General features: G+C 49.1%; 1 protein-coding gene across 2 annotated transcripts; it reads left to right on the top strand.

Moving 5' to 3' along the window:
* Positions 1-7,543: 7,543 nt before the first annotated feature.
* Positions 7,544-25,038, top strand: LOC116954232 (regulation of nuclear pre-mRNA domain-containing protein 1A-like). 2 transcript variants are annotated; one of them, XM_032974793.2, is made up of 7 exons: positions 7,544-8,033; positions 13,438-13,567; positions 17,626-17,732; positions 18,548-18,768; positions 19,308-19,434; positions 19,655-19,830; positions 21,411-25,038. In XM_032974793.2, exons 1-7 carry the CDS (start codon positions 7,883-7,885, stop codon positions 21,558-21,560), a joined length of 1,062 nt encoding a protein of 353 aa, XP_032830684.1. In that variant the 5' UTR covers positions 7,544-7,882; the 3' UTR covers positions 21,561-25,038. The 2 variants fall into 2 exon arrangements, with proteins under 2 accessions (XP_032830684.1, XP_032830685.2); XM_032974794.2 differs by lacking the exon at positions 7,544-8,033 and adding an exon at positions 8,143-8,260.
* Positions 25,039-27,786: the final 2,748 nt, after the last annotated feature.

Raw genomic sequence — 27,786 nt, 5'->3', positions numbered from 1 at the left:
GCTATTGTCTGCGGTGTCACTAGCTATTGTCTTCGGTGTCGCTAGCTATTGTCTTCGGTGTGGCTAGCTATTGTCTTCGGTGTCGCTAGCTATTGTTTTCGGTGTCGCTAGCTATTGTCTTCGGTGTCGTTAGTTATTGTCTTCGGTGTGGCTAGTTATTGTCTTCGGTGTAGCTAGCTATTGTCTTCGGTGTCGCTAGCTATTGTCTTTGGTGTGGCTAGCTATTGTCTTCGGTGTCGCTAACTATTGTCTTTGGTGTCACTAGCTATTGTCTTCGGTGTCGCTAGCTATTGTTTTCGGTGTCGCTAGCTATTGTCTTCGGTGTCGTTAGTTATTGTCTTCGGTGTGGCTAGTTATTGTCTTCGGTGTAGCTAGCTATTGTCTTCGGTGTCGCTAGCTATTGTCTTCGGTGTGGCTAGCTATTGTCTTCAGTGTGGCTAACTATTGTCTTTGGTGTCACTAGCTATTGTCTTCGGTGTCGCTAGCTATTGTTTTCGGTGTCGCTAGTTATTGTCTTCGGTGTCGTTAGTTATTGTCTTCGGTGTGGCTAGCTATTGTCTTCAGTGTGGCTAAATATTGTCTTCGGTGTCGCTAGCTATTGTTTTCGGTGTCGCTAGCTATTGTCTTCGGTGTCGTTAGTTATTGTCTTCGGTGTGGCTAGTTATTGTCTTCGGTGTAGCTAGCTATTGTCTTCGGTGTCGCTAGCTATTGTCTTTGGTGTGGCTAGCTATTGTCTTCGGTGTCGCTAGCTATTGTCTTCGGTGTGGCTAGCTATTGTCTTCGGTGTCGCTAGCTATTGTCTTTGGTGTGGCTAGCTATTGTCTTCAGTGTGGCTAACTATTGTCTTTGGTGTCGCTAGTTATTGCCTTCGGTGTGGCTAGCTATTGTCTTCGGTGTCGCTAGTTATTGTCTTCGGTGTGGCTAGCTATTGTCTTTGGTGTCGCTAGCTATTGTCTTTGGTGTGGCTAGCTATTGTCTTCGGTGTGGCTAGCTATTGTCTTCGGTGTCGCTAGTTATTGTCTTCGGTGTGGCTAGCTATTGTCTTTGGTGTCGCTAGCTATTGTCTTCGGTGTGGCTAGCTATTGTCTTTGGTGTGGCTAGCTATTGTCTTCGGTGTAGCTAGCTTTTGTCTTCGGTGTGGCTAGCTATTGTCTTCGGTGTGGGTAACTATTGACTTCGGTGTGGCTAGCTATTGTCTTCGGTGTCGCTACCTAATGTCTTCGGTGTGGCTAGCTAATGGATTCGGTGTGGCTAGCTATTGTCCTCAGTGTCTCTAGCTATTGTCTTAGGTGTGGCTAGCTAATGGCTTCGGTGTGGCTAGGTAATATCTTCGGTGTGGCTAGCTATTGTCTTTGGTGTGGCTAGCTATTGTCTTCGGTGTCGCTACTTATTGTCTTCAGTGTGGCTAGCTAATGGCTTCGGTGTGGCTAGGTAATATCTTCGGTGTGGCTAGCTATTGTCTTTGGTGTGGCTAACTATTGTCTTCGGTGTCGCTAGTTATTGCCTTCGGTGTGGCCAGCCATTGTCTTCGGTGTGGCTAGGTAATATCTTCGGTGTGGCTCGCTATTGTCTTCGGTGTGGCTCGCTATTGTCTTTGGTGTGGCTAGCTATTGTCTTTGGTGTGGCTAACATTGTCTTTGGTGTGGCTAGTTATTGTCTTTGGTGTGGCTCGCTATTGTATTCGGTGTGGCTAGCTATTGTCTTCGGTGTGGCTAACTATTGTCTTCGGTGTGGATAGCTATTGTCTTTGGTTTGGCTAGTTATTGTCTTCGGTGTGGCTAACTATTGCTTATTGCCTTCGATGTGGCTAGCTATTGTTTTCGGTGTGGCTAGCTATTGTCTTCGGTGTAGCTAGTTATTGTCTTTGGTGTCGCTAGCTATTGTCTTCGGTGTCGCTATTGTTTTTGGTGTTAGCAAGCTATTGTCTTCGGTGTGGCTAACTATTGTCTTTGGTGTGGCTAGCTATTGTCCTCAGTGTCGCTAGCTATTCTCTTCGGTGTCGCTAGCTATTGTCTTTGGTGTTCGCAAGCTATTGTCTTTGGTGTGGCTAACTATTGTCTTTGGTGTGGCTAGCTATTATCTTCAGTGTGGCTAAATAATGGCTTCGGTGTCGCTAGCTATTGTCTTCGGTTTTCTTTCCGCATTTAGAATCATCACGCGTTTAGAGTATGTGGCTGCTATACATGTCCACACGATGATAAGTCACGTCGTTGAGCTATCATTTGTCGCCAGGTCGCTTCTGAAAACAAGCTATATCGCTCAATGAGCCTTACCTGGTAAAGTCAAGAAAATAGTTCATAGTTTCGTTTTTAGCTTCGGTGGCAACGGCCCGCAGCATCCACTAAGTTTTTGGGGTGGACAGGAGCCCAGACAGCAGCCAGCCAGGAAACTCGAGCAAGCGGTTTGATTTTTAATGAACACACTTTTTTCCTTTACGTTCCACGTTTTATATTACTTTAATTAGAGCAGGAACGTGATATTGCAAGGAGATGACTGTACTACGGAGCTCTAGTCGTGGAATTTTGCGAATAGGGAGCCGCCCCAACAGCGGTAAATATTCGAAACCGTGAGCGTAATGATTGCAATTCGGGCAAAGAGGAGCCGCGATATTTAATAGCCTCGACGGTGCGACCGTGCAAATAAACAAATCAAAGAGACAAATCAAAGGGCTGGTAATACACACAGCCACCCACACGGTGCTGTCCACTCTGGGGCTGGTGTTACACACAGCCACCCACACGGTGCTGTCCACGCTGGGGCTGGTGTTACACACAGCCACCCACACGGTGCTGTCCACGCTAGGGCTGGTGTCACACACAGCCACCCACACGGTGCTGTCCACGATGTTGGAACATCGAACGGCACAACCCTTCCGGGCCGGCACCATACAGTGATATACCCGATGTCACTACACAGTACACACTCACTGATATGTCAAATATCGTAGTCTTATTACTGTGGAGTTGATACACCATTGATATGATAAATATCGTAGTGTTATTACTGTTGAGTTAGAACATCCACTGATATGACAAATATCGTAGTGTTATTACTGTGGAGTTGGTATATCCACTGATATCACAAATATCGTAGTGTTGTTACTGTGGAGTTGATTCACCATTGATATGTCAAATATCGTAGTCTTATTACTGTGGAATTAGTACACCTGTAGCGGGACAAACTAAGTCCCAAACGTTGTTCCTTTAAGAGGGAACACTTTTATTTGTAACACCGTAACACAAAGGGGTAACTGCCCCTTTGCCAGACTACAGCGAGTTACTGCTACGAAGGGTCGATCCCTCACTCGGATCTCAGACCACGTGGTTGCCTCGTAAGACGGAGAGCTTCAGCTTGAGACGTAGAGCTTCCCGCTTCGAGGTGTTGAGCTTACAGCTTGCAGATGTTGAGCTTCCAGCTTGTAGATGTTGAGCTTCCAGCTTGTAGATGTTGAGCTTCCTGCTTGTAGATGTTGAGCTTCCAGCTTGTAGATGTTGAGTTTCCTGCTTGTAAATGTTGAGCTTCCTGCTTGTAGGTGCTGAGCTTCCAGCTTGTAGATGTTGAGTTTCCTGCTTGTAGATGTTGAGCTTCCAGCTTGTAGATGTTGAGCTTCCAGCTTGTAGATGTTGAGTTTCCCGCTTGTAGATGTTGAGCTTCCAGCTTGTAGATGTTGAGCTTACAGCTTGTAGATGTTGAGTTTCCAGCTTGTAGATGATGAGCTTCCTGCTTGTAGATGTTGAGCTTCCCGCTTGTAGGTGTTGAGCTTCCAGCTTGTAGATGTTGAGCTTACAGCTTGTAGGTGTTGAGCTTACAGCTTGTAGATGTTGAGCTTCATGCTTGTAGATGTTGAGCTTCCAGCTTGTAGGTGTTGAGCTTCCAGCTTGTAGATGTTGAGCTTCCAGCTTTTAGATGTTGACCTTACAGCTTGTAGATGTTGAGCTTACAGCTTGTAGATGTTGAGCTTCATGCTTGTAGATGTTGAGCTTCCAGCTTGTATGTGTTGAGCTTCCAGCTTGTAGATGTTGAGCTTACAGCTTGTAGATGTTGAGCTTCCAGCTTGTAGGTGTTGAGCTTCCAGCTTGTAGATGTTGAGTTTCCTGCTTGTAGATGTTGAGCTTACAGCTTGTAGATGTTGAGCTTCCTGCTTGTAGATGTTGAGTTTCCAGCTTGTAGATGTTGAGCTTACAGCTTGTAGATGTTGAGCTTCCATCTTGTAGGTGTTGAGCTTCCAGCTTGTAGGTGTTGAGCTTCCAGCTTGTAGGTGTTGAGCTTCCAGCTTGTAGATGTTGAGCTTCCATCTTGTAGGTGTTGATCTTCCAGCATGTAGATGTTGAGCTTCCAGCTTGTAGGTGTTGATCTTCCAGCTTGTAGATGTTGAGCTTCCAGCTTGTAGGTGTTGAGCTTCCTGCTTGTAGATGTTGAGCTTCCAGCTTGTAGGTGTTGAGCTTCCAGCTTGTAGATGTTGAGTTTCCTGCTTGTAGGTGTTGAGCTTCCAGCTTGTAGATGTTGAGCTTCCAGCTTGTAGGTGTTGAGCTTCCAGCTTGTAGATGTTGAGTTTCCTGCTTGTAGGTGTTGAGCTTCCCGCTTGTAGGTGTTGAGCTTCCAGCTTGTAGATGTTGAGCTTACAGCTTGTAGGTGTTGAGCTTACAGCTTGTAGATGTTGAGCTTCATGCTTGTAGATGTTGAGCTTCCAGCTTGTAGGTGTTGAGCTTCCAGCTTGTAGATGTTGAGCTTCCAGCTTGTAGATGTTGAGCTTACAGCTTGTAGATGTTGAGCTTACAGCTTGTAGATGTTGAGCTTCATGCTTGTAGATGTTGAGCTTCCAGCTTGTATGTGTTGAGCTTCCAGCTTGTAGATGTTGAGCTTACAGCTTGTAGATGTTGAGCTTCCAGCTTGTAGGTGTTGAGCTTCCAGCTTGTAGATGTTGAGTTTCCTGCTTGTAGATGTTGAGCTTACAGCTTGTAGATGTTGAGCTTCCTGCTTGTAGATGTTGAGTTTCCAGCTTGTAGATGTTGAGCTTACAGCTTGTAGATGTTGAGCTTCCATCTTGTAGGTGTTGAGCTTCCAGCTTGTAGGTGTTGAGCTTCCAGCTTGTAGGTGTTGAGCTTCCAGCTTGTAGATGTTGAGCTTCCATCTTGTAGGTGTTGATCTTCCAGCATGTAGATGTTGAGCTTCCAGCTTGTAGGTGTTGATCTTCCAGCTTGTAGATGTTGAGCTTCCAGCTTGTAGGTGTTGAGCTTCCTGCTTGTAGATGTTGAGCTTCCAGCTTGTAGGTGTTGAGCTTCCAGCTTGTAGATGTTGAGTTTCCTGCTTGTAGGTGTTGAGCTTCCTGCTTGTAGATGTTGAGTTTCCTGCTTGTAGATGTTGAGCTTCCTGCTTGTAGATGTTGAGCTTCCAGCTTGTAGGTGTTGAGCTTCCAGCTTGTAGATGTTGAGCTTCCCGCTTGTAGGTGTTGAGTTTCCTGCTTTTAGATGTTGAGCTTCCTGCTTGTAGATGTTGAGCTTACAGCTTGTAGATGTTGAGCTTACAGCTTGTAGGTGTTGAGCTTCCAGCTTGTAGATGTTGAGCTTCCAGCTTGTAGATGTTGAGCTTCCCGCTTGTAGATGTTGAGCTTACAGCTTGTAGATGTTGAGTTTCCAGCTTGTAGATGTTGAGTTTCCTGCTTGTAGAATGCAGCGACCCCGGTCCCTCTCAGGGACCCGCCTTATATCCCTCTCTGGTCGGGGCCGCTCCGCCCTCGGCCCCGCCCACCTTCTCGAGCATTCTCGTTTCCTCTCGATCCTTCTCAAGAGCTCTCTCCGGACACGTGATCACCCACTAGCCCCCCCCCCCCACCTGGGGCCCCGTGTGTGGACACTCCGGATCACGTGTCTCCGGGGTCAACCAGAGTGCCAAGGCCTGGGGCAACCCTGCCCCTGGGCTGACGCTCACCCCCTCCCCCTCGTGGGAGCCCCCACCACACGCTGTGCGTAGTAACCGCACTATCCAAGTGCTCACCAAGCCCCGCTAGGGCTGGTGTCACACACAGCCACCCACACGGTGCTGTCCACGCTAGGGCTGGTGTCACACACAGCCACCCACACGGTGCTGTCCCCGCTAGGGCTGGTGCTACACACAGCCACCCACACGGTGCTGTCCACGCTAGGGCTGGTGTCACACACAGCCACCCACACGGTGCTGTCCACGCTAGGGCTGGTGTCACACACAGCCACCCACACGGTGCTGTCCACGCTGGGGCTGGTGTTACACACAGCCACCCACACGGTGCTGTCCCCGCTAGGGCTGGTGTTACACACAGCCACCCACACGGTGCTGTCCACGCTAGGGCTGGTGTTATACACAGCCACCCACACGGTGCTGTCCACGCTAGGGCTGGTGTCACACACAGCCACCCACACGGTGCTGTCCACGCTGGGGCTGGTGTCACACACAGCCACCCACACGGTGCTGTCCCCGCTAGGGCTGGTGTCACACACAGCCACCCACACGGTGCTGTCCACGCTGGGGCTGGTGTCACACACAGCCACCCACACGGTGCTGTCCCCGCTAGGGCTGGTGTCACACACAGCCACCCACACGGTGCTGTCCACGATGTTGGAACATCGAACGGCACGACCCTTCCGGGCCGGCACCGTACAGTGATATACCCGATGTCACTACACAGTACACACTCACTGATATGTCAAATATCGTAGTCTTATTACTGTGGAGTTGATACACCATTGATATGTCAAATATCGTGGTGTTACTGTGGAGTTGATACACCATTGATGTCAAATATCGTAGTCTTATTAATGTGGAGTTGGTACACCCACTGATATGACAAATATTGTGGTGTTGTTACTGTGGAGTTGGTACACCATTGATATGTCAAATATCGTGGTGTTACTGTGGAGTTGATACACCATTGATGTCAAATATCGTGGTGTTACTGTGGAGTTGATACACAATTGATGTCAAATATCGTAGTCTTATTAATGTGGAGTTGGTACACCCACTGATATGACAAATATTGTGGTGTTGTTACTGTGGAGTTGATACACCATTGATATGTCAAATATCGTGGTGTTACTGTGGAGTTGATACACCATTGATATGTCAAATATCGTGGTGTTATTACTGTGGAGTTGATACACCATTGATGTCAAATATCGTAGTCTTATTACTGTGGAGTTGGTACACCCACTGATATGACAAATATCGTGGGGTTGTTACTATGGAGTTAGTACACCCACTGATATCACAAATATCGTGGTGTTGTTACTGTGGAGTTAGTACTCACTGATATCACAAATATCGTGGTGTTGTTACTGTGGAGTTAGTACACGATTTATACGACAAATATCGTGGTGTGACGACTGTGGGGGCCTCTGAGTGACATCTCACATCGAGGGCCATCGCCTCCACTCCACCCCACCAACATTGGCAGCTAGTTTGGGTCACAACAGCGTTAAGGGGGCCCCGCTACGGTCACCCGCGACACGCTTCGCGAACGCAAGTCGCCCCGGGGGCACTCTTCAACCGCGCCCACCGGACTCGCGCCCGCCCCTCCCGCTCGTGGCACCGTTCGAAGAGCGCCCCCGGGGCGTTCTGTCTTCTCAGAGCTCGCCGCGCGCAGTCGCCTCCAGAGCGGCCCCAGCCCGGCCAAAGGCGGCGCGGTGACGCCATTTTGCGTGGCCTGCCTCGCTCCTCCACCCCGTGCCGTTGATGTCTTCGCCGCCGCCGCCGTCTTCGTCGCCGCCGCAGCCGCCGCCGCCGCCGTCGTCGTCGTTGTCCTTTCTTCCCTTCGTCAAGAGCGGTGGCGGGAACTGTACTACGGCTTGTTGTGAGCGTGGTGGTGGTGGTGGTAGTAGGTAGTGGCGGTTGGGTGGTGGTGGTGGTTGCAATGTCGTCCTTCTCGGAGTCTGCGCTGGAGAAGAAGCTTAGCGAGCTGAGTAACTCGCAGCAGAGCGTCCAGACGCTCGCCCTGTGGCTCATCCATCACAGGAAGCACTCCCGCAGCGTCGTGCAGGTCTGGCACCGCGAGCTCAAGCGAGGTGAGCTGAGCGCACTCTTGCAAACCCACCGGGGGGGGCATGCGTGTGGGCACACGGGGGAGGGGGGGCGGCATGCGTGTGGGCACGGGGCACGGGGCACGGCTCGTGGGGGTCTGCCCACGCACCCGTGCCCACGGTGGACACGGCACGGGTGTGCACGCGCGTTACGACGATGATGATGATGAATGGCGCGATGGGAGACACGAGGGTGGTTTGCACGTGGACAGGTACAGGTATGCGCGGCGTGTACTGTACGCTGAACTTCTTTGGCGCCGCACGTAGCCGGCCGTGCTCGTGTGTCCAGGGGCAGGCCTCGGTCGTGTGCATGGAGGCGAGCACGGGGCATTTGGTTATTGGCACGGCTGCGGAGGTATGGGTACGGGGTTTTGATGCACGTGGACAGATTTGGGCACGGGTGTTGAGGCGAGTGCCGGTGTGGACATGGGCGAGGGGGAGACGTGGACGAGGTGTGATTGCGGGTTACTGCCACCGCTTGTGGGGACAGGCTGTGGGTGACGAGATGTTGACTACCTCGCCTGGTGTAGCCCTGTAGAGCCATGCGCCTCTGTAGTCGGGTGCGACCGCAACAAACTAAATGTGAACAGAGAAACGTCTTAAAGCGACGGCGCGCAACAGAAACGTGCTGGGATAAGCCAGCAATAGAAGGCCGTGCATTCAATCCCGACCCTGACGATGCCTGTGCTGTTGCTGCTGCTGCTGTATATTTTGAGTTTGCGGTGTCTCTCTCTCCCCGTGGTCGCGTTGATTTCTCTCCGGCTCCGGTTCCCCCCCTACACGTTTATAATCAACATCACGCGTTTAGAGTTAAGTGGCTTCTATAAATTTCTACGTGATAATTCAACTTCGTTGAACTATAATTTGCGATAGCCAGGCCGATTATGCAGAAGAGCTATGGGGCAGCTCGGTAGGCCTTATCTGGTCAAATGTAACAAAAAAAATTGTTTAGTTTTAGTATGCCCCTAACTCCCCCCCCCCCAATACCTGTCCCGTTCTGTGGACATTGAGGACGGCGGTGCTGGCTGAGGTGCTGTGGGGGTGATTGCTCGTGGAAATATCGGCTGAAGTGGCTCGATAAATGTAACGCTGAAGATGCGGGACTGGTAGTGCTCATCGCGCTGCTACTGGTGGGTTCTAATGGAGGTGGTGAAGCCTGGGTCATGTAGCCCCGCATGCCCAGCCACCGCATGCCCAAGCAGCTTCTGTTTGGTCGCATAGAGAGGGCTAAACGGACACGGCACGGGCTAGAGAGGAGATGGAGTGATGTGGTACGGGAGGACGTGGAGCTGAGTGGACTTGCCGATGACCGGTACCAGCGGTGTCAAGATCGGCCTCAAGATCGGCCTCTGTGGAGGAGGCTCGTGAAGGACGCTGCTGGGCAGTTGGAGGCAGTCGCCCTCCAACAACGGAGGGCGGAGGAGCGACGCTCACAACAACGAGCGGAGCGCCGTGCAGATAAAATACAGCAAGTTAGCACAGTAGGGGGTAGAGCTGGTGGTGCATCTGCCAGTCATCTCAGCCAACCCGCGGCACTTGGGTCTGCTCCGAGACCTCCTGTTCGTGAGCCTTCGACACTTCACGTGGCCTCAAAGTGCACCTGGCCTGGCACGGTCGCCGTGGTGACATCGCCACACTTCGTGGCGATTGTCAGGAATTGGTATTGGATTGGTGGAGCTGGCGGTACAGGTGGTGGCTGTGGTGGTGGTGACGGTCGCAGGTGCCAGAGGCCACCTGTGGAGGTGGAAAGTGGATTTTGCTGACCATTGAGAGGGCATTGCTGGTGTGTAGTGTGTAGTGGATTTTGCTGACCATTGAGAGGGCATTGCTGGTGTGTAGTTGCCAGGTGAAAGTGCAGCTAGGGGTTGGGGGGGGATCATGTGCGTGGTGTTGAAGGGTGAGGTGAAGGGAGGATACATCTTTGCAAAGGTGCAGTCGATGTTGGTGGTGGTGGTGATGTTGGAGTTAAGTAGTAGTTGGGCGGACAGGTATGGGCACAGCCTTGGAGACGAGTCGTGTGCAGTTCGAGGTCGTAAGTGTGTACACGCTCATTAAATGTGTGCACATTTATTGGCGATACAATTTACGTAAACAAACGTTAAAAGTAACATGTTTTGCCCATAAAGGTATTGGACTTCCAGGCTGATGTTAACCAGCAACTGTTGATTATTACAGCAAATTCTAGACCAGTTTCAAACTTTTTTGTCTCATCAGCTCACTCAGGCCAGTCAAACCAAATGCTGCCGAATTTGCCAGAAGTTCTTGACAAGAGCCACTGACCCTGAGGGGTTTAGAGTTAACTGAGGCGTTGTCGAAGGCGATGGTGCAAGAGACAGCGTAAATAGATCTTGGAGTTGCTGGTGATGGAACAAGGTTGCGTTTGGGGTGTTGTTATGAATAGATGGATAGGTGTATGTATGTTGAACTACTTTCGTACCATAGCCAACCGTGCTAATCGGAGGTGTGAGGGAAGGACAACAAACAACACATTAAGCAGTATTAAAGAAAGGAGTTATCAATCGAGATTATTAAAAGTGCATAGCTCCAGTGGCTTCTTAATATCAGAAGGAAGAGCGTTCCAGATGGCTGCAGACGCACATCTGAAAGCGCGCGATGCAGTGACTGTGGTTTTTGGAAGAGGTGACATTGGCAGAAAGAGGAACACGTGCATTGAAGAACTTGCACAAGTTAGACAGCAGATTGACTGTTAAGAAAAGTACGTGGTGGGCCTGCGGCCGGAATTGTTGAACCGGAGGTTCAGCCTAACGACGCAGTGGCCAGCAAAGGAGTGAACGCGCCCGAGAGGGCGTCCGTCACTGAAGTTATGGCATTGAATTCGGCTCGCGTGCTGGAGTCAGGTGAAGTGTTGCATCGCGAATCTTGTCCGAAATACGTAGCAACGGCTTGGTGACACGTTCGTTCGGCAGTGGCTGTATCATGGCTGGTGGTGAGGAATGTAATGATGGCTAGTATTGTGGAGGTCAGGTAGGGTGTCTCAGTCGTTGGCAAAGGTTGTGTCTGCTGAACCTTTTTTTGTGCCAAAATAAACTGCTTGGTGGAACCAGAAACACATTGTGCATTGCGTCGCAATCGGCAATGACTGCCGGTCTAACGCGACGCAAAACCAATTGGTGGGAGTTCACTAAAATCCGTTAAAGTGCAGCGTGGTCTGTCATTGGCTCTCAGTGTTGTTACTGTTTTTTGCATCACGGCCAGGTATTTTTGCTGAACGGGTGTTGAGCGCAAATTACTTTGTGAACAATTTATGTGCTTTGTTTGACTATACTTCGCCTCGATGCACGGTGTTGGTTAGCAAAGTGGCCGTGCGCACCTAGGGCCGGTTTCACACATCACTTTCCATTGATGTTATACGTGGCCCACTAATCAAACTCAGATCGTCGGGTTGATAGCGCATTTCTTTAAACGCTGTGCCACCACTCGCACCCCTGCTGTTTTGCTTTCACGGTCAAATGTCACTGCGGTTGGCTTTTAGGTGAATGCAATGAATGTGTAAATTCTCAATTACTATTGCCTTTCTATTTAATGCAGTGTCATTGTCATGTGACCAAATCACCCGGAATGTACCCAATCTCATCAGATTTTGGCAGCTACGGGCTTATGTTTGAGTCTGTATAGTGCTCGGATGGGCAGCCACGATGCGTGTAACAGGCGTCATAGGCTGCTGCAGAGCTACGTTGCAAGCAGCAGATGGCAGTGAGGCAAAGTCCTTTGTCGTACCGTAGTTCTATGCTGACCAGCGTGGTGAATGTTAACAGTAACAGACAAGGCCAGGGAGGACTTCATACAGTGGTGGGGTTGATAAAGGGCTGAAAAAATGTCATTGTTGCAAAGCCATTCGTTGTCAATTTAGAGACGGAAGAGACAAACATTCACTTGCAACAATTTTTTTATTTTTAACACAGCCTTTCGTGACCCATAAACCTCTCGGTGGGACAATTCTGGCGTTCGCCTGATGAGGCTGATTGTAATCACCAGGGAAACGTCGCGGTACTGGAATTGTGAACGTTGTAGTGGGTTTGCTCTCCAACGCACCGGTGTGCTGAACTAGTAACTAATTTTTATTTTAAGCTTTCGTGACTGCAGTGATTCATATTCGTGGTTCTTTCGGTAAAGTCACGTTGAAGGGAAACAATAAAATAATATTATATATAAAACAATACAATTCTCACGACGTTTCGACTGTAACGCAAACAGTCATCATCAGCTGTGAAAAACCAACGGCATGAAACTTTTCTTTCAAATGTTTCTTGCCGTTGTTTTTTCACACCTGATGATGACTGTTTGCGTTACAGTCGAAACGTCGTGAGAATTTTATTGTTTTATATATATTTTATTGTTTCCCTTCAACGTGACTACCGAAAGAACCAAGAATATAGTAACTAATTGGCACGTTTTGTTTATGTGACAAACCTTACTAATTGACTGTCGGGTTGTAGTGGGTTTAATAACACATTTATGTGATCTAACCCAAAAAAAACGTAGTTTTGGAAACTATTTTTATTTATACAAGAAAAGCGCATTAAGTCTCAATCCTTTATTCTGGAACTCCTGCATTTGTATGGCCGGCCGGTTACATTCGTGAGAGTTTGGCTTCATGTAGGAGTAACCCGGAGAATATCGCAGCATGCAAGAGGATAACACTCAATGCTGCAAGTAGGCTCCGTCATCCTTTGCTGTACCGTTCTGCCATTTCTTGGCCACCTTGTAGCCCCACACATACAAGTACCAAGCAGGATCAAAGCCTGCTTGGCTTCCGAGTATTCGGGGGGATTGGGTCGGTTGTCGGAAAAAAACGCACCAACTCGGTGGACTCTCACCTGGTAGAAATTAATCTTACGAAGCAGGTGGCTCGTTTTGTCCACCCGTATGTGTGTGTGTGTATGTAGTGATGTTTACACACCGCACCAAGTACTAATTTAGGGGGGAAAAGGCCCAGGACCGGTTCAGATAATCGTCATTGGTGTTGGCTGTGAGCGGAAATTTTACTCGGGTTGCTGGGTTCGTAGCGCAGTGCGCTAACTACTACACTACCGCTCCCCACTTTGTCTTTGTGTGTGTATCAGCGGTTGTGTAGTGGTTGGCATGCTGCTCTATGAACCCAGCGACCCGCTCACAGCCAAGACCAGTGACGATTATCTGAATCAGTCCTTGGCCTCCCCTAGGTCGACTCAGCCTCAAATGAGTACCAAGTGCAGCGTATAAACATTGCCACTAGGGAGACAAAGGCGGCCGGGAATGTTGCTGGCCACCGACCCTCTGTTGTGCCGTGCCGGCCTTTGATAGATGCTCGCTAGCAACACTAGCCTCCAAAGTCTGTTAAAGCCACACAGGGGATATTTTTCTTTGTCTTGTGTATTATGCCTTCCAGCAAAGCCGAGCCGGAAGCTGACATTCCTCTACCTGGCCAACGACGTGATCCAGAACAGCAAGAAGAAGGGGCCCGAGTTTGGACGAGACTTTGGGCCCGTGCTGGTGGATGCCTTCGGACATGTGGCCAGGTGAGCGGGGGTGTCCGAGGTCACAGGTCGCCTCGTGAGATATGTTGGCACCACGAGCGAGCGAGCCTCACACCAGGCACACCAAGTGGGTGGGTGAAAGGGTGGGTGGATGGGTATACGGGTGGGTGGGTGGTTGAAAGGGTGAAAGGGTGGGTGGATGGGTGAAAGGGTGGGTGGGTGAAAGGGTGGGTGCATGAGTTGTTGAATGAGTGGGTAAATGGGTGGGTGGGTTGCAACTAGAGGCCAACCGAAATTCGGTTGCGGCGCCAAAAGTTGGCAAATTGGCCTCTTTCGGCATACTTTCGGTTTCGGCCGAAAGTAAATTTTTAACTTTTGGTCTTATTTCGGTTTAGGCCCAAACTGATATTGACTTTCGGTCGTCATTCGTCAACCGAAGATCTATTTTTAGAATATAACGCTAGTGCTATGTCTATCACTCTGCCTATCGGCCAGTCAGTCGGCGCTAGGCAATCCTATGCGATAGGCTGCAAACACAACACACACGTCAGCAGCAGCAGCTTGGGAGCGAGGTTACAGCCGCAACCATGGTCTGCTAATGTATATACGACTGGTCAACAGGTCGCAGCCTGTCTGGCTGAATGCGGATAAACTGTTGATTCTTAACTACAACATTCGTCTGTTTGGATATAATTACTAAGTAAGTAACACCTAAAGATTTGATATTTAGCGACTCTTATTGCAGGCTCTGAATACTTAATTCTAGATTTATTTTTAATTAAAGTAGCATTGCATCATGACATATTTCATAAATCTTGTGTTCGATAACTTCAGTCATATACCTTTCTGTTTCGGTTTCGGCCGAAAGTGTAGTTCAACTTTCGGTTTCGGCCGAAAGTTAATTTTCTACTTTCGGTCTGGTTTCGGTTTCGGCCGAAACCAGAAATTCAGTTTCGGTCGGCCTCTAGTTTCAATCTGCACTGTGGTGGTTGAATCGTCATTCTGATAGACTGCTTCTTCAACTCTCGTGGCGGAATCAACGAGTGAAGTTCACGGAAACAGTAACCACAGTAATAGCGATAGCAGAGTGATAAGGAGGCGAGAGTGATTGCTGGTCAGCGAGTGTCTATGCAATTATGTTGAACTTCTTTCGCACCGTATGTAGCCAACCATGCTAATCGGAGGTGCGGGGGGAAGGCCAATAAACTAAACACAAAGCAGTTGTAAAGAAATGAGTTTTCAATCTTGATGATTTAAAATTTGATTAGCTCCAGTGACTTCCTAATATCGGAAGGAAGAGCGTTCCAGATGACCGCAGAAGCGCAACTGAAAGCGTGTGGTGCGGTGTCCGTCTTTGTTTGATGGTTAGTCGAAAGGCGCTGCGAGGATGAAAGTGGCTGGAGTGAATTAGTTCTGGATCTTCGATCAATCGGACTGCTTCACGTTCATTTCTGTAGAGTGCAGTGAGGTAGGGTGCTCACCGCAAATGTGAAAGCTGCAGAGTGTTCTACGTTTGGTCAAATTTGTGCTTTGTATAGTCGTAACGGTGCTAACACTAGAGAGGAGGGGGATGAGGACGAAGACCCAGAAGCTTTTTTCAAAAGCGAGACCGAGGTCCGAATAAGAACAGCAAACTCTTTCCAACGTCTAAAAATCAACCGGTGCATACAAAACACCATTTACAAAATGTCCTGCACAGTTGAGAACAAATACAATTTACTACAAATTATATAAATATTAAGTATAACAACAGTGATAAGTGCCTGCTCTCAGTTTTTAATTCAAAAACGTCTTTAAATTTGGGTTTTAATGATTCGCCTCCACACCCCGCTACTCAAAATTGTATTGTCGTGATTCGATTCTATCATGTATTTTCTTACATTGTGGAGATTATAGCGGCCACTAATGGCTGCAAGGGGTGCCATCAACACATGACGTACAACACATACTTATCTAAAAATATCGTATTCATACACACGACATTTGATGCATGTATCACAGGCTTAAGAATCGATATTGATTCATGAAGCGATTTGCTCGTTACATTTTTACTTAACTCTATCGTCACGCGGTGTGGATGGCAATACGCTCTGTTTATTCAACCAAGAGCGTGATTCCAGAAAATACGCGTAAAATTCAACAGGCAGCGATTTGCGTAGGTTCCGAAACTACGTACATAAACTAAGTGTATTTGTGCGCGACTGAGCGGGAATTGCAACGCGAGGCACGCGCCAGTGGTTGCTGGAGGTTACCTCATCACTCCCGCTACACCAGCCAATCAACTGCCTGGAAAATAACCCCATGCAACATGGCCGCCGCAAAATCCCTAAACCAACATGGCCACCATGATGTCATCGCTCTGTGTGTTCAGTCAATCTATGGCTGAGGTAAGTTGTATACATTATTCATTTTTCTTTCAAGTGATGTTGGTTTGATTTTCTAAGCATTTGCATTTGTACGAGTGTGTGAGTGCCTGTATGTAAATCAGTTGGCGAATGGCAGCTGTTGTGGTTTTTGTGTGAAATTGTTTGAGGGCATTACTTTGCATGGGAATGTCTTAATGTGTGTGTGTGTGAGAGGGTGTTTTTGTGTGTGTATATATATCTTATGCAATGTGCTCGCCTTAATAGTTGCTCGCTAACAGTCTGTTAAAAAGTTATATGGGTGATCTTTGTAACTGTATTCATTTACAATGTGTGTGTGTATGGGATAGAGTAATTGCATGCTATTGTGCACGCGCATTTGTGAGTTTGGGTGTGTGTTTGTGAGTGTGTGGCAGTGTGTGTCTCTGCTTGTGTATTTGTGATTATGTGGAGTGGTAGTGCAGCAGCTAGCGCACTGCACTACGACCCCGGCGATCCGAGTGACCTGGTGCGGTGTGTAAAAATTGCCACTAAGGAGACAAAGGCGGACGAGCATGGTGCTGGCCACCCGCCCCTTCGTGCGCTGTGCTGGCCTGCATAGGTCGTCGTTTACAGCACTTGCCCCGAAAGTCTGTTATGGCTATACGCGGGATCTTTTTCTTTGTGATGGTGTGTGTCTGTGTGGGAGCGCCTGTGTGTGGACATGAGCACTGGCGGACTTTGTGAGTGTCTCGACTGTCCATAAACTCTCTCGTAAGTCACGCGATTTATTTCGCCCGAATCCCATGTGGATTCAGCGCGAGAAGTCTTGGATTACGCAATTTCTAGAATTGCATGAGACATTTGGTACTCGGGCCTGGGGCATCTCCCCCCCCCCCTACTCCCCCATAGAGGGCATGGGGGTGGGTGGGGTGGGGGGACCCCATTTGTTACCTTTTTTGCGCCGCGTGCCGTGGCTTGCAATGCCGCGGCGTGTGCCTCAGCGTCTTTCCCCCCCTCCCCGCCGTCGGCATCTGACGAGTGTTGTTACGGCACAAGCGTCGCCTTCAGTTGGGACGAGCTTGTCGGTTTGAGCCACGAATCGCACGTTTGCGGCATTCTGCGCATTTCTCCGATGCGAGTTGAAGTTCACCGGTCGTTACAGAGCCCTGCAACCCAGCGGCGTTAAAATTACTGGACCCCCTCATTGGCTGAGGTTCAAAGAATAATAATGGAGTGGCAGCCGAGGAATGGGACGCGCACCCGAGAGGACATCCACAGAGGAGACGGAGCGATTAAATAATCAGCTTCTGTGTTCAAACTAAACTAAACTCTTTTTTATTTTACCAGGTAAGGCCCACTCTTTGTCAGAAACGACCTGGCCACAAATAAAACTTCAACGAAGGGACTTAGCATGTGGAAATGTATAGCGGCCAAATATTCTAAACGCATGATTCTAAATGTGGAGGAAAAAACAGGAGGACCCGGACCAAAAACTACGCAACCACGGGGAGAACACACAAACTCGAAATATACAGCAGGCGTCGGGGTCGGGATCAAACCCACGACCTGCTGTATACCAGGCCAGGTAGGTAACATCTCGCCACCGTGGTGGTCGGTAGATTATTACATTTCAGTATTGTGACAGATGGTGACGGCTTTGGAGGCCTTAATCCATGGCTGACGACGATGTTGGCTGAGTGGCTGCGCGTGTGTCCCCACTGCGTCTGCCCCGATTCCCTGCGTGACGATTCCTAGAGAGGCGGAGGATTCCTGCAAGAGGCCCATGGAGCGTGTGCTCGCCATCTGGCAGGAGAGAGCCGTCTTCGAGGCGGACTTCATCGACCAGATCCGACGGGCCATCGGTGAGTTCCGATATCATCGTCACGATTCACGCCATCATCAACTTGATTACCATTATCGTGGTCGTCGTCGCCACCATCACGATGATTGTCATCATCAAAAATCATCGGTGAAATAAGAAAGGACGGAAGAAAAAAACGAGAGAATTTCTCATTGTGAATTTAAACAAATTTAGAACCAAACAAGATGAAAGCTACACACCGGTTTCGTGATTACGCGTTACTGAATGCCCCCTCACAGGCTCTGGCGTTCTCGTGACCTCCTTCACTGCGTATCGATCACGTGTTTTTTGTCAACAAACTACTATCACGTAAAATTGATTGGCTTCTTTATTACGCTTTCAATTTAAACGACGAACGTAATTTCTCATGGTTCGGCGACCAACTGCAAGACCAGAAAAGCCGAGCGGTGGGCTATTGTGAGAGCTATTGTGAGAGCGGACACCGAGGTTGGGTTTCGACTCGACAGCAACGACTGGATCTGGCGTGAGGAAGGAAACGCTGGCGGGGTGTGGTAGCATTGGCAGAATTGGCCACGGTGACCTCTTGACCTCCATGTTCGAACAACAAATTAACCAAACGCATCTCAGGTAGCCAAAGGGCCAACCCATCATTACGGGTCTCCTGTACGCAGCCGTGACACGAAGGCACACGATGGCTTGCTCCCGCAACGACGTTCTAAACGTCCGTGCTCGCCTCTGAATGGCGGCGCTCCTCTCGTTGCCGCCATTCGCTCGTGCTCGCCACCACGCGTGGGGTTTGGTCGGAGGTGACGTCGGCGCTCGATGACGCGCGCCGACGCCTGGGCCGTGCCGCAGGTTCCCTGCCCGGTGGCGACGCGCCAAAGAAGGCGGCGCCGGACGTGAGCCGGCAGGCGGAGGAGAAGAGGCCGCCTCCCGTCGCCGCAGGCCACGCCAGCGGCAACGGCGGCGACAAAAAGGCGGCCAAGCGGCGGCACGAGCAGGTGCAGGTGGCCAAGACGGAGGAGGAGGACGACGACGACTACCTCGTCAACTGCTCCCCGCGCGAACCCCCGGAGGTGAACCTCACCGGCCGGGATTTGTCGTCCTCTCACTTTCTCTCGCCCTGTCTCTGTCCCGTGGCCACGGTCGCCGTCACGCTTTGACGGGTTTCGTCAGCTCGTTGTTTACTGGAATGAAAAAAAAAACTTCGACGTAAGTGCATTTTGGCGTGTGTGTGTAGGGTATTTTGTTTTGGACTTTTTTGTTACGTTACCCCCCCCCCCCCCCTTTACTTTTGTTCCTCTTTCCTTGGCCTTCCTTTCACCTTATTAAACCCTACCGCTTTCCGTTGCTTGCAGTCCCTGCGTGAGTGGGGGCGCTGAGGCCCAATCTTCTCCCCGTTCCAGAACCCAGGAGCACTGAGTTCGGACTTTGGTCGTTCACGGAATTTTTGTGCACACCGCCCCCCACCCCACTTATTACGGCTCGTGCCTTTTACCGGGCTCGTGTCGAATAAATCAACTAAAACTATAACAAAAATTCTACGTCATACTTTTCACACCCAATTTTCATGAGCGAATGCAACATTTTCTGTCCACCGCTCACCTGCCGGCAGACGGAGGAGCTGATCAAGGCACTGCAGGAGCTGGAACAAGCGGCGTCGGGAGATGCGGCGGTGCGGCGCAGGATAGCAGCGCTGCCTCCTGAGGTGCAGGACCCCTCGCTACTCTCCAAGATCAAAGGTGCCCTACGATAGTCGTAACGTACGTTCGGTACGAGGTGCCGCCACGGTTCGATGGCTTCGCGACACCTGGGCTCTCCGTTAAACGTGTAATTGCTGGCGCTCTGACCGCTTCCGTCTACGCATGCGCGCCCACCCACCCACGCGTCAAACCCCAACCCTTTGTCGCGCCCGCGCCTGGCAAACATTAACGCGACCGCGCCGGGTCAATCGGCTTGCAGATGCGCCGTCGGCGGAGCGGCTGTCGCGGATGGTGGAGGAGGCGTGCGTGCTGTTGGCCGACTACAACGGGCGGCTCGCGGCCGAACTTGATGACCGCAAGCAGCTGGCGCGCATGCTCGCTAACTACCTGCGCTCGCAGAAGGAGCTGCTCGCCCAGAAGGAGCGCAAGCTGGAGGTGCCCGTACCCTTGTTTTGCTACTAGCCCTGCCCTGTCCGCCCTCCCGCTTGCACGTTGCCTGTTCAACCTGTCCATCAAACCGTCAGGAATCTCCATTAAGTCTGTCTCTGCCCTGCCATGCACACTTTGTCCACACAGCTGGTCTGTCCTGCTCCTGAGACGAGTCCGTTAAGTCACGTCCAGTCTGTCTTGTACACAATGTGCATCCACCTTATCCACTCGGAGTACAACATGTGCACCCACCCTGCCCGCCTTACCTTAGTTTGCTGTCCTTCCCCTGCACTTCCGATTAACACGGTTGGCTACGTACGGTGCGAAAGAGGCTCAACTTACATACCTTGTATAATCTTGATTTGAAGTTTTCATGACTGCAGGAATCCATACTCTTTGGTTCTTTCGGTAAAGTCACGTAGGTAGACAAAATAATAGATCACGACGTTTCGATCGCATCGCAAGCGACCTAAAGATGACGGTCGCTTGCATTGCGAAGAGTTTGGATTCCTGCAGTCACGAAAGCTTCAAGTCACGTAGACCTACGTAGGTAGTCTACCTACGTGACTTTACCGAAAGAACCAAAGAGTATACCTTGTATCGTTTTTCCTTGAAATAATGTGAGTGGATATTCCATGATCCTGCATTAAAAAAAAAAATTGGGGACTGTAATAATAATAATTTGTCTCCCTCCCAAAGCTAAAAATTTGAACATCATATAAACCACAATGCCCCGACTCGTTAAAGATATCTCCACGCTGCACAGACATGTCATGCGCCAGGCAGTCCCCAGCTTAGTACAGGCAGACCTCGCTTAGCACGACCCCATAGAACGCCGATTCATTACAGTGCTCTTTGTCCTGGAGAAATAAATATACAACAATTTTTTTTTGAAAATCACAAAATAGAAAAAAGCGCTTACGAGTAAGGGAACGCAGCACTGAGGAAAGGCGCCCGCCGCCATTTTGTTTGCATTAGCTCGGCCAATGAGATCGACGGACGCACCGAGCACCCCTCCCCGCCGCGGTTCAATTGTCACTATTCGTGGTCATGGTTATGTATTTTTAAAAAAATTCTCAATGTTATTGCATAATTTATCATTCAATGTTATCACAGTGCGAACATCTCTCGCCGATGTTTAAAAAACACACCCGCCCATAGCTCATCCAACCCCATCTCTCGCTACTGCCATGTAGGAGTACAGCAGAATGCACTGGTAATTACAGTCCATAATACTTAAGTTATTATAATACTATTATTTTGAATCTTGAGATAATGTTTATTATTAGCGCAGTTACCAATACCCCAATGAAGCCCTCACATATGTAAGAAATAACGCTGTTGGGAACGCATGGCATATATACACAACAGTATTATTACCCCTTGCAGTGCCAATTTGATTTTAGTGCTCTCATCTCCAGGAAAGCATGTATGATAACCTCAGCAAGGTGTAAATGTGCTGCATTGTTGAATTGCGAGCGTCGGCACGTCGGCCCGTCAGTGCGCTCACCGGACTGCCGTGTGTGCCCCGTGTGCCGTCTGTGCCGCGCGTGCCGCGCCCTTGGCGGGCACTTGTGGCGATGCAGGAGTACAAGCAAAAGCTGGCGAAGGTGACGCTGGTGCGGAAGGAGCTGAGGACGCACATCCAGAACCTGCCCGACTTCTCCAAACTTCCCGCGAGCACCAAGGGGCTGGCCCCGCTACCTTCGGCGGGCGACCTCTTCTCTAAAGACTGAACGAGCGTGCGGCCTGTCTCTCACTGTCTCTCGCCCGCCCGCGCGCCCAGGGCTCTTAAGTTGTGTATATATTTTTGGTGCCAGACCGCTTAGCAATTTGGCACCGCCGCGCCGGGTTGGGTCTTGCAGTCAGGCCAGGCCGGCGCTTAGCTGTCACAATCCACCGGGCGTCGACGGAGGGCTTTCCGGTTCGCCGACTCAGCGATTGTCTCCAAAAAATTCCGTGTCGCACCGTAGCTCTGGAGCCAAAGCTCTGGATTCTGGCCCATCCCCTGGCTGCCTGCAGCCAGGGGATGGGCACACATACCACTCCCGGGCAGCGCGACACCACCCTGGGCTTGCTGGGGAGGCAGCACTGAAGGCGTGGGTGGGGGGGGAGTGGTAGGGGCGGGGGGGGGGTCTGTGACCATCCACCACGGAGCAAATCTCAATTGGCATTGCCCTGCTGACGATCACAGAGAGCGGAGTTTAGTTTATCCTGGCGAATAAATATGAAAGCGTCGAGCGTTTGAATTCCGTTTGGGTTTTCAAACGCATCCCCGTTGCGCGTAACAGGATGACAGCGGCCCTGTTTCCGGTGGAAGCTTTTACCGAGTTCGCTCTACAGGGCCTGCCCAATGCATTTTATAGATATTTTATTATTAAGAGTGGGACTCGCATAGGTAAGCTCTGGACCCGTGTCCATAATGGATTTTTTGGGGCTGCCGTTCCGTTTGTTTGGTGGGACCTCCTCTGGCAACCCCACCAAAACAGAGTGGCTGTTTGCGTAACGCACCTCGAGTGGAAACGTTCTTTGTCGTTAAAGCACAGTCGAAAGTTAATACGAACGGTCAAAGTCTGTTTGACTTGTGGCATGTGGATCCGGCCTTGTGATGATCACGAGAGAGTCGGAGCTTTCCATCCCCCGGTGCTTGGATGACGCGTGGGGAGACTTGGCCTCAAGTTGATGTTGACGAGGTCTGGACACCACACTTTGCACCGCTCTGTCAACGCGCTTGCGACAGTAAACAGTCAACTCTAAAAGAGATATGAAATGTAAAGTTTAACAGCATAATGTATGTAATCAGTCTGTTGTTGAAAAAATGATTTTAAGAGTTATAGAGTGTTTTTTTTGTTACTTCTGGCGGTGCGCACATGAAGTGGCGCGTAGGCCGCTATTACAAGGGTCGGTGACGCTTCATTTTTTTAAACTTGTTTTGCCATGCAGTTTTACGTCTTGTTTATCGATCCGGTGCGTTCATTCTGCTGGAAACTGCTTACGATTCTGTTTAAAGACCCCCCCCCCGGATAACAACGATGCATGGTGTATTTAATTTGTACGTGACATTACTACTTCAGTAACAGCTCACGATTTTGGACAGCTGTCGACTCGAGGTGCGGGCGGAGCATGCCCGGTGTGACTCCCTCGGTGTCCGCGGCCACGTTTCGGCTGTTCCCAATCCCAATGTTTTCCGCGTCTGTACAAATTTTTGCAATAAACTGAAAATTCACGCGTTTCTCCTCCCACACCCCCCGCCCCCGCCGCCCTCCTCCCACTACCGTCATCATCTTCGGTACGCGTTCGTACGCCTCGTTGATGTCAAGTCAATTGCCGTAGCTGGCCTGGTTTTTATTGTTAATATTATTACTTTTACACTTGTTTAACCAGGTTTAGCCTTGCCGAGCGCTGACTTTTGTTTCAAGAAAGTCCTGATACAATTTCACAGTGGGGCAGGGCCCGCGATTGCCTCGTGTAATAATTTTGCCGTCGCCCCCCCCTCCCGCCCGCACCTCCGGTTAGCATGTTTGGCTATGTACGGTGTGAAAGAAGTTCAACATTCTTACAGATACTACACAATCCCAGGTTGAATAAATAGCGGGTGATCTTATTTTTGGCAACTTTGGACTGCGTGGCGCTGGCACACGTGGCCTTAATGCTCCTTCGAACGCCGTCGCGGGATCTTTGACGTCCACTGTGCATCAGACGGCGGGAAGCGTTTTCTGGTTAAGACGCCTACAGCAATTAGAATCGGAATATTGTATTTATACTGGAGGAATCCGATGAGCTGTAAAGCTATTTTTCACAGATGTCTCGTAGGGGTGGGTAAAAACGTTACAACAGCAAACAATACAAAACTATAGGAGTGCAAACTACGGCAAAGGTAAGCAAATCGCCCAAAAGCCTACAAATAAAGCGATACAATCCCCTTTCTACCAGGCAAAGCCCACTGAGGTAGTAACTTATTTTTTCAGAAGCAGCCTGGCCACAAATTATAGCTCAAAGTGGCCTATCATGTGGAAATGTACAGCAGCAAATTAACTTTGAACGACTGGAATGCACGTTTCTGTTTAAATACCCAGGGGCGGCCTGTCGGGTTTGAAAACCGTGAGCCTCTGCGACAAGCGGAGAATGCGCTGCCGCTGTTCCATATCCAGGGCCACTTGCAAATTCAACTCAATCCCGGTCTCGTGAGTTCTCGCCCAAAAATAATAACGTGATGGTTGGATTGGTGTAATCCCTAATTTCATTGCACTGTAAATGCCCCCGGTTTTTTTTTTTAAATCTGTGGACTCAATAAATGAGCCCTGGAATTTCCACCGCCGCTTTGTGAATGTATCTTAGGAATACTGACGACTGCTTTCCCGATCGGCGGTGCTGACGATTCTTTTCCCGATCGGCGGTGCCGAGTCGAGCGATGGCGGTGGTGGTGGTTGGCGGCGGGGTGCCGCGGATAAACACTGCAGGACCGCGCGTCCCCACGCCGCCCGCCTTCGCTCCATGAGCAGTCTGGGACACGTGGTGGTGGTGGTTTGCGACGACGTGTTAACGATCCCACACCACCCGGTGATTCGATTTGATTGTCTCCATTCGTTCTATGAATTCTATTCGTGAATCGCAACATTTCTGCGTTTGTCTCCTGTTGCGAGAGGTTTGCACATGACGCGTCAATTAACCAACCGATAATTCGCAAGGGTCCACGATACACGCTCATCATCGAATTTAGTAGAAAGAAATATGTAATGTTTGTGCAGGTGTTACTGATGTTACGAGCAAGACGAGGGGGGGGGGGATGAGGGAATACAAACGAGACGGTAAAAGTTAGACAATCGATTGTTGACTCGTAACATGCCCCGGTATCGTGGAAATTAAAATCCCCGGTGAGTTGAATCGTCACCCCGACGTTTTCTTTACCGTCTCGTTTGTTGGAAGTTTTTCTGTCTCGGTTGTACACTTTTATGTTTGCACTTGTTAAGCCGAAATGTCAGAATCAGAATATTTATTTATGCTGCAGGAATCCGATGACCTATAAAGCTCTTTTTCACAGATGTCCAGTAGTTTTCACAGATGTCCAAATGGAATACTAGCGAGCCATTTTGTATGTTGAGTTACGGTTGCATTCACATGCTAGTTGTACATAGTTATCATGCTTTGGAAATAATAGATTTTCGCCTACTTTTATCCGTGTCTCCTGCGTGTAAGAATCTATTTTAAAAGTTGCATCGTCAGGTGCCTAATCATTTGGTGTGTGTGTCGGCAGAGGGCATTTCAGCAACATCTATCATACTACTTCTTTGCCCCCGCTGCTGCGCTCTATCTTCACCATCCTTTTGTGGACCAGCGTGGTGAATTATGGTCAAATAACCCCCACGATGCGGGCAGCGTGGAGAGGACCTCATCACGCAGTGGATTGACAAACGTCTGACTTTCCACGAAGTGGTACTCTATTAATATCTATCACTCCCCTTAAGAATGATGGGCTAAATCATTAGCACAATGTGCTATTCTATTGCGTTTGGCAAGATGTTCGTGAGATGAATGCCAATGTCGAAGTCTACCCGCCAAGACAAGAGGGCTTAAGTGAAGAGTTGCTCTGCCTTTATTGAAGGAGCGAAGACGATGTTTGTTGAACTTATTTCACGCTACGTAGCCAACCGTGCTAATTGGAGGTGCGCTGAATACAGCAAACTAAACTAAACTTTTTTAAAAGAAATACGTTTTTAAGTCTACATTTAAAGTGCATAGCTCCAGTGGCTTCCAAATATCGGAAAGAGAAGAGCGTTCCAGACGGCCTGCAGGAGCGCATCTGCACGTGCGCAATGCGGTGACCGTCTTTGTTCGATGGCTAGCCAAAAGCCGCCGCCGCTGAGAGGATGACCAGAGTTTGCGTGATGGTGGTTCATGCTTCTTGACGGTGGTGTGTTTTTTCTGTACGTACCATAAGTTGGGTTGCATAGCCACAGCCCGAATGTTGACACAAGCGTCATTGGACGGCAAAAAAAAACCGTACGTATTGTCAAAGTCAGTGTTGGAGTAAGTTGCTAGAAAAGAAATACATTGCTTACAATACTCTATTGGTGTATTCACTCTACAATACACTGTGGGTGTATTCACTGTGCAATACACTGTGGGTGTCTTCACTGTGCAATACACTGTGGGTGTTTTCACTGTACAATACATTGGGTGTATTCACTCTACAATACACTGTGGGTGTATTCACTGTACATTACACTGTGGGTGTATTCACTCTACAATACACTGTGGGTGTGTTCACTCTACAATACACTGTGGGTGTATTCACTCTACCATACACTGTGGGTGTGTTCACTCTACAATACACTGGGTGTTTTCACTACAATACACTGTGGGTGTGTTCACCGTACAATACACTGTGGGTGTATTCACTGTACAATACACTGTGGGTGTATTCACTCTACAATACACTGTGGGTGTATTCACTCTACAATACACTGTGGGTGTGTTCACTCTACAATACACTGTGGGTGTGTTCACTGTACACTACACTGTGGGTGTGTTCACTCTACAATACACTGTGGGTGTGTTCACTGTACAATACACTGTGGGTGTATTCACTGTACAATACACTGGGTGTATTCACTGTACAATACACTGGGTGTATTCACTGTACAATACACTGGGTGCATTCACTGTACAATACACTGTGGGTGTGTTCACTCTACAATACACTGGGTGTATTCACTGTACAATACACTGTGGGTGTATTCACTGTACAATACACTGTGGGTGTGTTCACTCTACAATACACTGTGGGTGTATTCACTGTACACTACACTGTGGGTGTATTCACTCTACAATACACTGTGGGTGTATTCACTCTACAATACACTGTGGGTGTGTTCACTGTACAATACACTGTGGGTGTATTCACTGTACAATACACTGTGGGTGTATTCACTCTACAATACACTGGGTGTATTCACTCTACAATACACTGTGGGTGTGTTCACTGTACACTACACTGTGGGTGTGTTCACTGTGCAATACACTGTGGGTGTATTCACTGTACAATACACTGGGTGTATTCACTATACAATACACTGTGGGTGTATTCACTGTACAATACACTGTGGGTGTATTCACTGTACAATACACTGGGTGTATTCACTGTACAATACACTGTGGGTGTATTCACTGTACAATACACTGGGTGTATTCACTGTACAATACACTGTGGGTGTGTTCACTCTACAATACACTGGGTGTATTCACTGTACAATACACTGTGGGTGTATTCACTCTACAATACACTGTGGGTGTGTTCACTCTACAATACACTGTGGGTGTATTCACTGTACAATACACTGTGGGTGTGTTCACTCTACAATACACTGTGGGTGTATTCACTGTACACTACACTGTGGGTGTGTTCACTGTACAATACACTGTGGGTGTATTCACTGTACAATACACTTGTGGGTGTATTCACTCTACAATACACTGGGTGTATTCACTCTACAATACACTGTGGGTGTGTTCACTGTACACTACACTGTGGGTGTATTCACTCTACAATACACTGTGGGTGTATTCACTCTAAAATACACTGTGGGTGTATTCACTCTACAATACACTGTGGGTGTGTTCACTCTACAATACACTGTGGGTGTGTTCACTGTACAATACACTGTGGGTGTATTCACTCTACAATACACTGTGGGTGTGTTCACTGTACAATACACTGTGGGTGTATTCACTCTACAATACACTGTGGGTGTGTTCACTCTGCAATACACTGTGGGTGTGTTCACTGTACAATACACTGTGGGTGTATTCACTCTACAATACACTGTGGGTGTATTCACTGTACACCACACTGTGGGTGTATTCACTGTACAATACACTGTGGGTGTATTCACTCTACAATACACTGTGGGTGTGTTCACTCTACAATTCACTGTGGGTGTGTTCATTCTACAATACACTGTG

The sequence above is a fragment of the Petromyzon marinus genome, chromosome 54 (assembly GCF_048934315.1).
Source record: "Petromyzon marinus isolate PM22_M1 ecotype Great Lakes invasive population chromosome 54, UKy_Petmar_22M1.pri1.0, whole genome shotgun sequence".
NCBI lineage: Eukaryota > Metazoa > Chordata > Hyperoartia > Petromyzontiformes > Petromyzontidae > Petromyzon > Petromyzon marinus.
Note: the sequence above shows the minus strand (reverse complement) of the source record. Positions and strands in the feature narration are given on the sequence as shown.